At 33.3% G+C, this 14,848-nt stretch overlaps 1 protein-coding gene across 4 annotated transcripts in view; it reads right to left on the bottom strand.

The window, feature by feature from the left end:
- The window catches only part of KHDRBS2 (KH RNA binding domain containing, signal transduction associated 2), a 977,363-nt gene that overhangs the window by 303,745 nt on the left and 658,770 nt on the right, over positions 1 to 14,848 (bottom strand). For all 4 annotated transcript variants that reach the window (XR_012489268.1, XR_012489266.1, XR_012489267.1 and 1 more), the window contains one exon: positions 514 to 641. Coding sequence is in view for 1 of the 4 variants with exons in the window: in XM_074310599.1 (XP_074166700.1) it covers positions 514 to 641 (128 nt within the window). In the remaining 3 variants the exon portion in view is untranslated. The remainder of the gene's footprint in view (positions 1 to 513; positions 642 to 14,848) is intronic.

The raw sequence follows: 14,848 nt of genomic DNA, 5'->3' as shown, positions 1-14,848 counted from the left end.
CATAAGGAATTTTAGTCAAACAGGGTTAAGTACTGATCCAGGGTCACACAACTAGTCGGAGTCTAAGGTCAGAGTTGAACTCTTGAAAGTAAGTCTTCCTGAATCTAAGTTCATGGCTTTATTCACTGTATCATCTGGCTGCTCTTTTCCTAACATTTGGTTATCACTTAATAAATATTTTTTCACTCTTCAATGTTTTCTGGAAATCACAAAGATCTGGAAAATGGTTTGTGAAGTGCAAGGAGAATCCTTAGACTATGGAATCTGAATCTTTTTTCTAACTCTCATATGCAAACTTCAACCTGACAGATTAGAACACTTTGCATTCACAGTTGTAAGAGTGAAATTTCATTTATATAGGAAATTCTTGGATCAGCTAACTCCCTCTCCTTATTCAGGTTGCTACCTTCTCTGCAATTGATACTACAGACTGCATTTTATAATCTTAGAGATTTGTCCAGAGTCAAATTGAGTATGTCAATCTTTAAATTCACATTTGATTGCAGAATGTACCTTGAAGGAGCTGTAGGAGGTACTCGGATTCCTCGTCCTCTAATACCTCTTCCACGACTTGAGTCCTCTGAGCCATTCAAATAAGATAACTCACGCAATTGTTCCTGGCGAATTTCATCATTGTAATCCTTAAAAAAAAAAAAAAAAAAAAAAAAGACAACAAAATTTAAAAAAAAATGATGTGAAGGTCTTAGAGTTTTCAAAAATAAACCATAATAGAAATAATTTATACATTTCCTAAACTTTTTTGTTCTACAGTACCTTACAATAAGAATAACAGTTTTGTGACTGTGTAGTAGTATAGTGGACAAAGTATTGAATTTGGGTTAATATCTGTACTCAGACATATACTACACATGGGTCAAGGCAATTAAAGTTCTCCGACTTTCAGTTTCTGAATCTTATTTGGACTAGCTGACCTACAAGTGCTCTTCTATGTTATTGAAATCATAGTGAACTTCATTTTATAGATGAAGAAACTGAGATCCAGGTAGGTCATTTATCATTTGTCATGTAACTAGCAAGCAAAGACAAACACTCAGAATAGGAAGTGCACTGATAGGATTTTACTTTATTTTTTAAAAATGAAAACAGTTGGGAGCCAAGATGGCAGAGAAGAAACACACGACTCAGTGAACGTCCTCACTCCCTCACAACCAATTAGATAAATTAAGTCTCAAAATTAGCTCAGGACTAATAGATACCACAAGGACTGGAAGCACGACTTACCAGCTGAAGAGAATCTGGAGTTTCAACAGGAAAGGTCAGTTCTCAGGGGAGGAATAAGAAAGACCAGCACAGACGGTGGGGTAGGGGCACACTGCGCCCATTGCGCTGGGAAGGGCTCTGGGATCAGAGAAGCCACTGAGGTAAAGGAATCTGGCACAGGCTGTTAGCTCTTCTCTGCTAATTATTTAGCAGTTCAGAAGAGAAAGCCAAAATATTTTAAAACTCAAATTAGATTTTCCCCTATGGGGGGGGGAGGGGGGTGACTCAGCAGACACAGCACCAGGGGGTGTGGCCTCAGCTACCACCTGAGAATAGTTAAGAGATTGACAAGTAGGTGGATACGGCCCAAGGCAACACACACTGCCTAGCTTAGCTGGAGGGAGTGGAACTCAGCTCCAGGAAGTCCCAGAGAAGCGGAACCTTTGAACTAGGGACCGCGGTTTCTGGCAGACACTTCCAGTTTGAGCACAGGGGCTTCTCACGTCACCTGCTGCAGACATCCACTCCCCAACCGGACACATAGGCTGGGCTTCGTGCTGTCTTCACTATTCTACGCCCTCGAAGCACAGTAGTGCTAATCACCTCTGAGGCACTTCCAGGGAGGGGGTGGGGAACTCTCTCCCAGAGCTCTATCTTAGCTCAGGCGCAGGAGCCGCTGCATCCATCCGGTCTGGGAGGAAGCTGGTAAAGAAGTAAATAATTTCCTACCCCAGAGACAGACCCCAAAAGATTTTTTTAAGTATGAGCAAAAAAGCTAGAAAAACCATAGATTCCTTCTATACAGAGAAAGAGCGGGTACCCAACCCCGAGGAAGTTGACAGCAGAGAATCAACAGACAACAACCTAAAGGGGAACGATTCCTGCCCCCCATCACATAACTCTCTTTTAGAAGAAGCTCTTAAAAAATTGAGGGAGACTGAAGAAAAATGGGGAAAAGAAAGGGAACTTATGATAGAGAATAACAACGTCCTGAAATTGGAGTTGGAAAAAATAAAGAATTCACAGGAGATGCAGGGAAACAAAATTAGTGAATTAGAAAAGGTTAAAAAAACACAGGAAAGTAGGATTTCTGAATTGGAAAAGATAAAAAAGTCTCAAGAAAATAGAATTTCTGAATTGGAAAAAGAAAATAATTCTTAAAAAAAAAAATTAGGGAAATGGAAAAAAACTCAATAGAGCAAAATAATTCATTTAAAAACGAAATTGGGCATTTACAAAAAGAACTAAAAACTGTGAAAGAAGAAAATAACTCCTTAAAAGTCAGGATGGAACAAATAGAAATGAATGATTCACAGAGAACCCAAGAATCAGTCAAACAAAACAAAAAAAATGAGAAGCTGGAGAACAACGTCAAATACTTACTGGGAAAATCTATAGACCTGGAAAATAGATCTAGGAGAGATAATCTGCGGATTATTGGACTTCCAGAAAACTATGACCAAAAAAAGAGCCTAGATTCTATTTTACAGGAAATTATCAAAGAGAACTGTCCAGAGATAATAGAAACAGAAGGGAAAGTAGATGTGGAAAGAATTCATCGAACTCCTTCTGAAATAGACCCTAAAAAAAGAACACCACGGAATATTGTGGCTAAGCTGCAGAATTACCACACAAAGGAGAAAATCCTGCAAGCAGCTAGAAAAAAACAATTTAAATACCAAGGTGCCACAATAAGGGTCACCCAAGATCTGGCTGCCTCCACATTAAAAGATAGAAGGGCCTGGAACCTGATATTCCGAAAGGCAAAAGATCAAGGACTGCAACCAAGAATGAACTACCCAGCTAAGTTTAGTATCTTTTTCCATGGAAGAAGATGGTCATTCAATGAAACAGAGGAATTCTATATGTTTCTAAGAAAAAAACCAGACTTAAACAAAAAATTTGATCTACATCCACAAGACTGAAGAGAAACAGAAAAAGGTACACAGAACCCTTGAGAACTGTAACTCTGTTGTGGGTATATAAAAAATACTCAAGGATAATTTGATTTTACTGATATAAAAGAAAAAAAGGGGGGTGTGGTAAAGGGAAGGAGGTCGGTTCAGAAAAAGGGGAAGGAGTGATAAAAAGAGGGAAACTACATCCCAGGAAGAGACATAGAAAATACACCATATCTGAGGGAACTTAGTGAGGGGGAGAATCATTGTGTGAATCTTACTCTCATCAGAAGAGGCTCAAAGAGTAAATAATTAACATATTTGTTTTTCAGAGAATTTTCTCTCACCTCATTAAAAGGGGGGAGAGGAAAAGGGGAAAGGAAAAGGAGAATAAGTGAAGGGACTTGGAGGGAGGGGGGAGGGATCCTAAAAAAAAAAAAAAAAGAGGGAGGGTTGCGCGTCACAAGGGGGGTCTGTAAATTAAATATCGGGGAGGGGGATCAGGGGGGTCAAGGGAAAAAAGTATAATCTGGGGATAATACGATGGCAGGAAACACAGAATTAGTAATTTTAACTGTAAATGTAAATGGGATGAACGATCCCATCAAACGGAGACGGATAGCAGATTGGATCAAAAAGCAGAACCCTACAATATGTTGTCTACAGGAAACACACTTAAAGCAGGGAGATACATACAGAGTAAAGGTAAAAGGTTGGAACAGAGCCTATTATGCTTCAGGTAAAGCCAAAAAAGCAGGGGTAGCTATCCTTATCTCAGATCAAGCAAAAGCAGAAGTAGATCTCGTTAAAAAAGATAAGGAAGGAAACTATATCCTGCTGAAAGGTAGCATAAATAATGAAGCCATATCAATACTAAACATATATGCACCAAGTGGTATAGCATCTAACTTTCTAAAGGAAAAGTTAAGAGAACTGCAAGAAGAAATAGACAGTAAAACTATAATAGTGGGAGATCTCAACCTTGCACTCTCAGATTTAGACAAATCAAACCACAAAACAAACAAGAAAGAAATTAAAAAAGTAAATAGAACATTAGAAAAACTAGGTATGATAGACCTTTGGAGAAAACTGAATGGCAATAGGAAGGAATATACTTTCTTCTCAGCAGTTCATGGATCCTGTACAAAAATTGACCATATATTAGGACATAAAGATCTCAAAATTAAATGTAGGAAGGCAGAAATAATAAATGCCTTCTTCTCAGATCACAATGCAATAAAAGCTACATTCAGTAAAAAGTTAGGGGTAAATAGACCAAAAAGTAATTGGAAACTGAATAATCTCATCTTAAAGAATGACTGGGTGAAAGAGCAAATTATAGAAACAATTAACAATTTCACCCAAGATAATGATAATGATGAGACATCATATCAAAATCTTTGGGATGCAGCTAAAGCAGTAATAAGGGGAAATTTTATATCTTTAGAGGCTTATTTGAAGAAAATAGAGAAAGAGAAGATTAACGAATTGGGCTTACAACTTAAAAGGCTAGAAAAAGACCAAATTATAAACCCCCAACCAAAAATTAAACTCGAAATACAAAAATTAAAAGGAGAAATCAATAAAATTGAAAGTAAAAAAACTATTGAATTAATAAATAAAACCAAGAGTTGGTTTTATGAAAAAGCCAATAAAATAGATAAACCTTTGGTAAATTTGATCAAAAAAAAGAAAGAGGAAAATCAAATTGATAGTCTTACAAATGAAAAGGGGGATCTTTCCACCAATGAAGAGGAAATTAGAGAAATAATAAGGAGTTACTTTGCCCAACTTTATGCCAATAAATTTGATAACTTAAGTGAAATGGATGACTTTCTCCAAAAATATAGGCTCCCTAGATTAACAGAGGAGGAGATAAATTGCTTAAATAGTCCCATTTCAGAAAAAGAAATAGAACAAGCTATTAATCAACTCCCCAGGAAAAAATCCCCAGGGCCAGATGGATTCACATGTGAATTCTACCAAACATTTAAAGAACAATTAGCCCCAATGTTATATAAATTATTTGAAAAAATAGGGGATGAAGGAGTCCTACCAAACTCCTTTTATGACACAGACATGGTACTGATACCTAAACCTGGTAGATCGAAAACTGAGAAAGAAAATTATAGACCAATCTCCTTAATGAATATTGATGCTAAAATCTTAAATAAGATATTAGCAAAAAGACTTCAGAAAATCATCTCCAAGATAATACACTATGATCAAGTAGGATTTATTCCAGGAATGCAGGGCTGGTTTAATATTAGGAAAACTATTAATATAATTGACCATATTAATAATCAACTCAATAGATGCAGAAAAAGCATTTGACAAAATCCAACATCCATTCCTACTAAAAATTCTTGAGAGTATAGGAATAAATGGATTATTCCTTAGAATAATCAGGAGTATATATTTAAGACCGTCAGTAAGCATAATATGCAATAGAAATAAACTGCAACCTTTCCCAGTAAGATCAGGAGTGAAACAAGGTTGCCCACTATCACCATTACTATTCAATATAGTACTAGAAACGCTAGCCTCGGCAATAAGAGCCGAGAAAGAGATTCAAGGAATTAGAGTAGGAAATGAGGAAATTAAACTATCACTTTTTGCAGATGACATGATGGTATACTTAGAGAACCCCAAAGACTCTGCTAAAAAGCTCCTAGAAATAATTCAAAATTTCAGCAAAGTGGCAGGATACAAAATAAATCCACATAAATCCTCGGCATTTTTTATATATCACTAACAAAATGCAACAGCAAGAGATACAAAGAGAAATTCCATTCCAAACAAATGTTGAGAGTATAAAATATTTGGGAATCCATCTACCAAAGAAAAGTCAGGAATTATATGAGCAAAATTACAAAACACTTGCCACAAAAATAAAATCAGATTTAAATAATTGGAAAGACATTCAGTGCTCTTGGATAGGCCGAGCGAATATAATAAAGATGACAATACTCCCCAAACTAATCTATTTATTTAGTGCTATACCAATCAGACTCCCAAGAAACTATTTTAATGACCTAGAAAAAATAACAACAAAATTCATATGGAAGAATAAAAGGTCAAGAATTGCAAGGGAACTAATGAAAAAAAACTCAGAGGAAGGTGGTCTAAGTGTACCTGATCTAAAGCTATATTATATAGCAGCAGTCACCAAAACCATTTGGTATTGGCTACGAAATAGACCGGGAGATCAGTGGAACAGATTAGATACAAAGGACAAAAAAGGGTACATCTATAGCAATCTAATCTTTGACAAACCCAAAGATTCCAACATTAGGGATAAAAATTCATTATTCGGAAAAAACTGTTGGGAAAACTGGAAATTAGTATGGCAGAAATTAGATATGGATCCACACTTAACACCATATACCAAGATAAGATCAAAATGGGTCCATGATTTAGGCATAAAGAGGGAGATAATAAATAGATTAGAGGAACAGAGGATAATCTACCTCTCAGACCTGTGGAGGAGGAAGGAATTTATGACCAGAGGAGAACTAGAGATCATTATTGATCACAAAATAGAAGATTTTGATTACATCAAACTAAAAAGTTTCTGTACAAATAATACTAATGCAAACAAGATTAGAAGGGAAGTAACAAATTGGGAAAATATTTTTAAAAACAAAGGTTCTGACAAAGGTCTCATTTCCAAAATATATAGAGAACTGACCATAATTTATAAAAAACCGAACCATTCTCCAATTGATAAATGGTCAAAGGATATGAACAGACAATTCTCAGAGGAAGAAATTGAAACTATATCCACTCACATGAAAGAGTGTTCCAAATCACTACTGATCAGAGAAATGCAAATTAAGACCACTCTGAGATACCACTACACACCTGTCAGATTGGCTAAGATGACAGGAACAAATAATGACAAATGTTGGAGGGGATGTGGGGAAATTGGGACACTAATACATTGCTGGTGGAGTTGTGAAAGAATCCAGCCATTCTGGAGAGCAATCTGGAATTATGCCCAAAAAGTTATCAAACTGTGCATACCCTTTGACCCAGCAGCGCTACTACTGGGATTATATCCCAAAGAAATACTGAAGAGCGGAAAGAGACATATATGTGCCAAAATGTTTGTGGCAGCTCTTTTTGTTGTAGCTAGAAACTGGAAGATGAATGGATGTCCATCAGTTGGAGAATGGTTGGGTAAATTGTGGTATATGAAGGTTATGGAATATTATTGCTCGGTAAGAAATGACCAGCAGGAGGAATATAGAGAGGCCTGGAGAGACTTAAATCAACTGATGCTGAGTGAAATGAGCAGAACCAGAAGATCACTGTACACTTCAACAACAATACTGTATGAGGATGTATTCTGATGGAAGTGGAAATCTTCAACATAAAGAAGATCCAACTCACTTCCAGTTGATCAATGATGGACAGAGGTAGCTACACCCAGAGAAGAAACACTGGGAGGGGAATGTAAATTGTTAGCACTAATATCTGTCTGCCCAGGTTGCATGTACCTTCGGATTCTAATGTTTATTGTGCAACAAGAAAATGATATTCGCACACATGTATTGTACCTAGACTATATTGTAACACATGTAAAATATATGGTATTGCCTGTCGTCGGGGGGAGGGAATAGAGGGAGGGGGGGTAATTTGGAAAAATGAATACAAGGGATAATATTATAATATATATATATATATATATATATATATATATATATATATATATATATAATAAAAAAAAATAAATTAAAAAAAAAAAAAAAAAAAAAAGAATGTAAACTCCTTGAGGGCAAGGACTAATTTTTTGTACTTATAGCCTCAAGGCTTACCACCATTCCTGGTACATAAAAAGTACTTAATAAAGAATTTTTTTATTCAATAAGTCAAAAAAAAAATGAAAACAGTTATTAAATGATAAAGACTTTAACAAATAAATTTTACTTAAAAGTACAAAATTTAAAAAAAAATAGAAAAACCTGGGAATATTTTTTTGAAACATTGACACTTGCCATAGCACAACATTTATAAGCAAATGGTAGACATTTTTTCTTGTTTGCTGTCAGAGCACGAAAAATGATGGCAAAGGAAAAACAAAAGAAATTTCATAAAAACCTTACAAACATTTCAAGTAAGTAAGCTCTTTTTACACATTGACTGTGTGTCAGAAACAGTGTTATATGCTAAAATTGTACAAAATTTAAAATTCTGGTTTCATTTTTTGTTTTCCTTTGCTGCATGATTTCAATTTTGGTCAGATTGAAATCTTGAAAATAATTCTTCCTAATTCCAAGTTCAAGGCTTTATCCAATGTATCACCTTTTTTAAACATGTCATAATCACTTAATACATATTTTTTTCACTCCTCATTATGGTATGGAATTCCTGAAAGTAAAAAAATGCTTTGTAAAATACAAGAAAGATCCTTAGTCTATGGCTTTTGGATACTTTTTTCTATCTTTTATTGGCAAATTTCAATCTGACACAGAATAGAACATCTTTTTATGTATTGATGTAAGGTTGAGATTAGATTTATTATTTTATTTATACAAGACACTGCTTGTCCCACCTTAGTTATAGCTCTTATCATCATTAGTTAAAGAAGTTTAAGAAACAGGGGAAATTTAATGCTATATAATAGAAATAGGCTTATTAAGGATATGTTTAGTATGCTTGGTGTCTTGGTTTTTAAGAAATTTGTAAAGTAGCATAATCAATGGATGCATTCATAGCATTTGAGTTACTTTTTTCATTAAAGAAAAGAAGTCATAAGTATCAAAATGCTGCATGTCACCATTATTTTTCACAACAATGATAGTTTTTTCAATTTCACAAAATATAGCATTTAAATATTAGCATGGAATGTATCAGAGATAAAATGAGATAGTACAATGTTATATTTGAGAACTCAAAGGTCTAACTTCAAATCTTGTCCCAGATATTTACTAGTTGTATGATGCCAGAGTCACTTTGCCTTAATTTCCTCATCTGTAGAATGAGGGTATTTAACTGAACTTCAAAGCTCACTCAGGACCTAAAGCTACGAATTTTATATTTTGAAGAGCATAGAGTGTGTGTGTGTGTGTGTGTGTGTGAAGGTTGAGGCATTTTATAAGTTTATACTCATTGCCTCTAAAGAGTAATGTAAGGTACCATGAACAGATAGGTATACATATATAAATATTAATATTTGTCTTTGTTCTGCTTCAAGAGGTTCAAAATTGAGTTTTGTCACCATATTTCTTAAACCTGTCTTCCAGAAATAGTTTTTTCTTCAAAATAAATTTTTCTTCACATGATTTACTTATTTAGTATTTATTATTATTTTAGTATTTATTTATAATATTAGTATATTTTAGTATTTATTTTGAATCGCAACAACCTTGATTTTTTATTTACTTTCTGTAGTATCTGATGATTAAAAAAATAGACTTTTACACAATTGGCTGACAGTAGGCCCATACACTAGATAATTAGTATTTCTAATCAAGTCAAATATTATTCACTTTTTATGTCTAGTTTTCACACTTAAACAGCAATTGAATTTGTTTAAAAAGGGAAGCATTTATATTAATCTGTTAGGAGTAGGAGGTAGGTAGAATTATCACAATGGAATGATTGAACACAAAAACGGAATTTTAAGCCCACAAACCACTTACAATGATTAACTAGAGAAGATGTATTAGAAAGATTTCTGCAAAGACATTATTAAAGCCTCTTTATTGAGGGAACTGAGGATTATCTCAGGATAATAAGAGGAATTTAAATCAAGAACAGGCCTATCAATGTTTTATAACTAATATCCCTATAACAATTAATCTCCAATATACATATACAATTAGATAATAGCAGTGGATAGAATGCTGCTCATCGAGTAAGGATTTCCTGAGATTAAATAGTGTCAGATATGTATTAGCTGTGTGACCCTGAATAAGTCATTTAAGCTCTACCTACCTCAATTTCCCCAACTGTAAAATGGGGTTAATAATAGCACCAAATTTCCAAGGTTGTTGTGAGGATAGTGCCAGTCAATAGATATTTATTAAAAGTCTACTGTGTACTAGGCATTTTGGCAAGACCTGGGGATACAAAAAAAGGCAAAAGAAAGTTCTTGTTCTCAAGAAATTTACAATCTAATCGAGACCACAAACAAACAAATATGAGTAAATTAACTCTGGGTATATATGTAATATTTATATGTTACAAATGTGTGTGTGTGTGTGTGTGTGTGTGTGTGTGTGTGTGTGTGTGTGTAACTTAAAAGAGAAGGAACTGGAATCAAGAGGGGTTATAAAAGGCTTCCTGTGGAAATTTGTACTTTTATTAGAACTTATTATTATTATCTATTTATTAGAACTTAAAATAGTCTAGGCATGAGGTGATAAAAGGTTGTACCAGAAGGGTATTAATGTCAGAGGAAAAAAGGGGGAATATTCAAGAAATCTTGCAAAGTTGAAATTGACAGTTGAAATAGATTGCATATAGGCGGCAGCTAGGTGGCGCAGTGGATAGAGCACCAACCTTGAATTCAGGAGGATCCGAGTTCAAATGTGATCTCAGACACTTAACACTTCCTATCTGTGGGACCCTGGGCAAGTCACCTAACCCCAGCCTCAGGGGAAAAAAAAAAAAAAAAAAAAAGAAATAGATTGCATATGGGTGTGAAAGGTATTGAGGAATAGAGCATAACATTTCAATCATCAGCAAAAAGACAGTAATTAAAATGATGGGAACTAATGCAATCACCAATTGAAACAATGCAGAGTTGGAAAGAGAACCTAGCATACAACCTTGTGAGATATCTATATTTAAAGGGTATGATATTGGCAAGGATCCACCAAAGGATCCTGAGAAGCAATAATCTGATAGAAAAGAGAACAAAGAGAGAAAGGTATCCGGAAAACTTAGAGAATAAAAGATATAAAGGAGAGGAGGATAAACTATGGTGTCAAAGTCTGAGAGAATCAAGGAAAACGAGGATTTAGAAATGGCCCTTGTATTTATCAATTAAGACATGATTGTTAACTTTGGAGAAAGTTTCAGTGGAAAGATGGGGTCAGAATAACATTGTTAAAATGTTAAAAGAGAGTTAAAAAAAAAAAAAAAAAAAAGGAAAATGGAGTCAAATAGCTTTTTCAATGAGTTTAGCCACAAGGTGAGAAGAGATATAGGGAAATAAAAGATCAAATGACGGGTTTTTTTGTTTTTGTTTTTTTTGATAATGAGGAGACATGAGTATAGTTGTAGGCAGTAGGAAAGCAATCAGTAGAAAGGAAGAAATTAAAAATAAGTGATAAAATGGGGTAACAGGAGGCAATTAGTAGAAAGAGATAGGATCAAGTGGGATCCACTTCTGCATGTAGAAGAGTTAACCTTTGTAATGTGTAAAACAATCTCTTCATGTGAGATGCAGATGAAAAAGGAGATGGTGAAGAAGACATATAAATGATATGAGATAAAGAAGAGCATAGAAGAGGGAGCTCTTGAAAGATGATTTCCTTTTTTTCCTATAAAGTGAGTTGATAAGGAAAGAACAATAGGATTTCCAAGTAGCAGTGAGAGGCCACCTCAGATTATGTAACACCCATTTTTACTGGACCTATCAGAACAGTTATATGATTTGCTCTACTTTTATTCAAGAGCATGTGTGTGGTCATGAAAGTGGTAGATGATATAAGTGATCCAAAGTGAGTCCTGGCAAAGTACAATATCTATTAGATAATAGAGTAGTGAATCAAAGAAAGATGATGTAAAGTTGAACTGGTTCATCAATAACTCAAGATAGGGAAAAGAAGAGAGAATGACTAGTTCAGGATTGGCAATGTGGGTGAGAATTAAGGGGGGTTGAGAGATTAAAGGTCATGGTAAAAACAAATAACATGTCATGGTAAGAGAAATTGGAGGAAGACTTGAAATACAGTAGATTATGGTGAGATGAGTGAATTGTGGAATTCTTAAACATGGAAATGGATGCATTTATGGGTCATGTGAAAATCAAGGCATTGATTATCTTTGGGTGTGACTGAAATGGGGTGGAATAGCAATTCATGGGAGGTTACTAGGCTGAGGAAGTTAATGGTTAGTTAGCATGTTTGAAAGAGATAGTTTACATCTTGAAGTCCCAAGTATAAGGGCAAAAGTTAAGAAAAGGAAAATTGTAAGCCAAGTAGCAAACTCAATGAAAAAGGAGAGTGATAATAGAAGTCTGTAGTAGATGATAGCTACTAAGATTGGACTAGGTGATAGATATGAACTGCATAAACCTTAAAATAAGAAAGGCTAATGAGTAATGGAGGCAAGGGAATAACCTTAAAGTAGCAATGGGCAGCAACAAGTAGGGAGACTACCCAACTTCAACTTGTGAGCTGAGGGGAATGAATAAAGATACTAGAATCACATGAGATAATATTCGTAAAGTATTTAGCAGACTGCCATAGTTATAAAAATATATTTAAAAAATAAAATACTCACATTAAAACTCTTAAAAAAAACAGGGATGGAGTATTCCTTCTGTACTAAAATCAAAATCCTATACAATATCTAATATTAACACTACCATTCTATGCAAGAGAGAAATACTAGATTTATTTTTTTAGTACAAAAATGGATTAAATAAGGCACTCTCTCTCCCCATAGTTTGTTTTACACATACATACCTACATACCTACATATAAATATATATATATACATATACATATATATAATACATGTATATATACACATATACATATATATGTATATATATACACATATATATATACATATATATACATATATGTATGTATATATATACACACATATATATATACACATATATATACATATACATGTATATATATATATATATATATATATATATATATACATATACATGTATATATATATATATATATATATATATATATATATATATATATAGTTCTGGAGCATCCAGAATATGCTAGGAAATCCATAATAGGACAAGTGACCAAAATTGAATAGTGAAACATTGGCAAAGTTAGGACAAAATGATTGTATTGTGTAGGACATTACTATATACTTAGAAAATCTCAATGAACTAACAGGTTCATCATATTAGCAAGATACCAAAATAAATCTACAATAACAATTCATGTTTATTTATATAATTAACAAGAACAAAAACAACGAAAAAGGGAGATAATGATAATAAGATTACATTAGAAATGACCACAGTATGAATAAAGTATTTCTTTTGTTTACCCACCAAAACACTATATTTTCAGATAGCATAGGTTTTATTCAAACTGCAATGAAAGATTTTTACAAATGCTTGTAGAAAACACTATTTCTCCTCCCCTGCCCATGCCCAAGGAAGATTTAATAGAGGTGTGGTTCAGTATTACTCTAATATTAAGAAAACTATTATATTTTCTGAATTAATTTATAGCTTTGGCATATGTCAGAGAAATTACTAAATGGATATTTATTAGAAATAATAGATAAAAAAGAACAATTCAATTGGTACAATAAAAGTCCAAGTAAAACTTCAAAAGAATTAAAAAGCATAAAAGTATGAATCAAATGGGCGAAGTGTTTATAAACAAAAAAAAAAATCATAAAGCTGTAGGAATTACAATAGGCTGCATTGGCTTAAAAAATGGAAAAATAGATCAGACTAAATATATTAGAAAGAAATAAAATCAATTAAAACCAGTAGTTCAAAATCTGATAAAGCCAAGTACATACATTCCTTTTAAAATAATAACTGCCTGGGAGAAAAAAAGAAAGTATTTTGATAGAAATCAAGTTGAGATGAACATTTTACACCATCTATCACAGTCAACTTAAATTAGATATGTTGTCTGAATATAAAAATTTACTGAATTTGAAAAAAATGGAAAATTGGGAAGAACAAAGATGATTAAAAGAAGCATATAACAACCAATTTTAAGAAAATAAAAATAATAACTTTTACTAATAAATTAAATGAAAACTATAAGGCAAGAAACCTTCAAATGAGGAAGTATTTGTTATATTTTCCTTTAAAAATCTGATATCCAGGATACATAGAGAATTGACAGAAATATGTGATCGAGCGTGTTTCTAGTAGCAATATATTTAAAGAATTTGAACAACTTTCAAAAGAATAATTACATATTATAAATGCTTATTTGAAACCTATTCAGAATATCTAGCAGTAAGAAAAATACAATTCAAAATATTTCTGAGGCTTTCCCTCATGCTAAAATTTGGTTTTATTAAATGCTTAAACAATAATAAAGAGGAACATTGAAAATTAGTTGAGGGAAGGGAGAGAAAATTGGAACACAAGGTTTTGCAAGGTTAATGTTGAAGAATTGTCCATGCATATGTTTTGAAAAAAAAACTTTATTAAAAAGAATAAATAAAAGTAATAGTTAAAAAAAAAGAAAGTTGAATGGTGGGAAGAAATATACAATAATGCACTTTTGACAAAGCTATTAATTTGTTCTAGATATTTTGATTGTGAATTTGGAATTATGAAAGAAGAGTGATAAAATTGTTCATACTACTTCATCCAGATATATTTTTATCAGGTGCTTATTCTTGATGAGTCAACAAGATATCCATAGCAATATTCTTTCTGTTACCAAAAAATTAAAAAAACAAAAGTGAATGTTCAATGACTGGGGATTGGCTTTAAAAATTTTTTTGGCCAATATAATGGAATATTATTGGTTGGCAAAAATTGAGGAGAATGAGGAATTTTGAGAAATAATCTTTATGACTAATGTAATGCA

The sequence above is a fragment of the Sminthopsis crassicaudata genome, chromosome 4 (assembly GCF_048593235.1).
Source record: "Sminthopsis crassicaudata isolate SCR6 chromosome 4, ASM4859323v1, whole genome shotgun sequence".
In the NCBI taxonomy this organism is placed as follows: Eukaryota; Metazoa; Chordata; class Mammalia; order Dasyuromorphia; family Dasyuridae; genus Sminthopsis; species Sminthopsis crassicaudata.
This window is presented reverse-complemented; position numbering and strand designations above follow the sequence as displayed.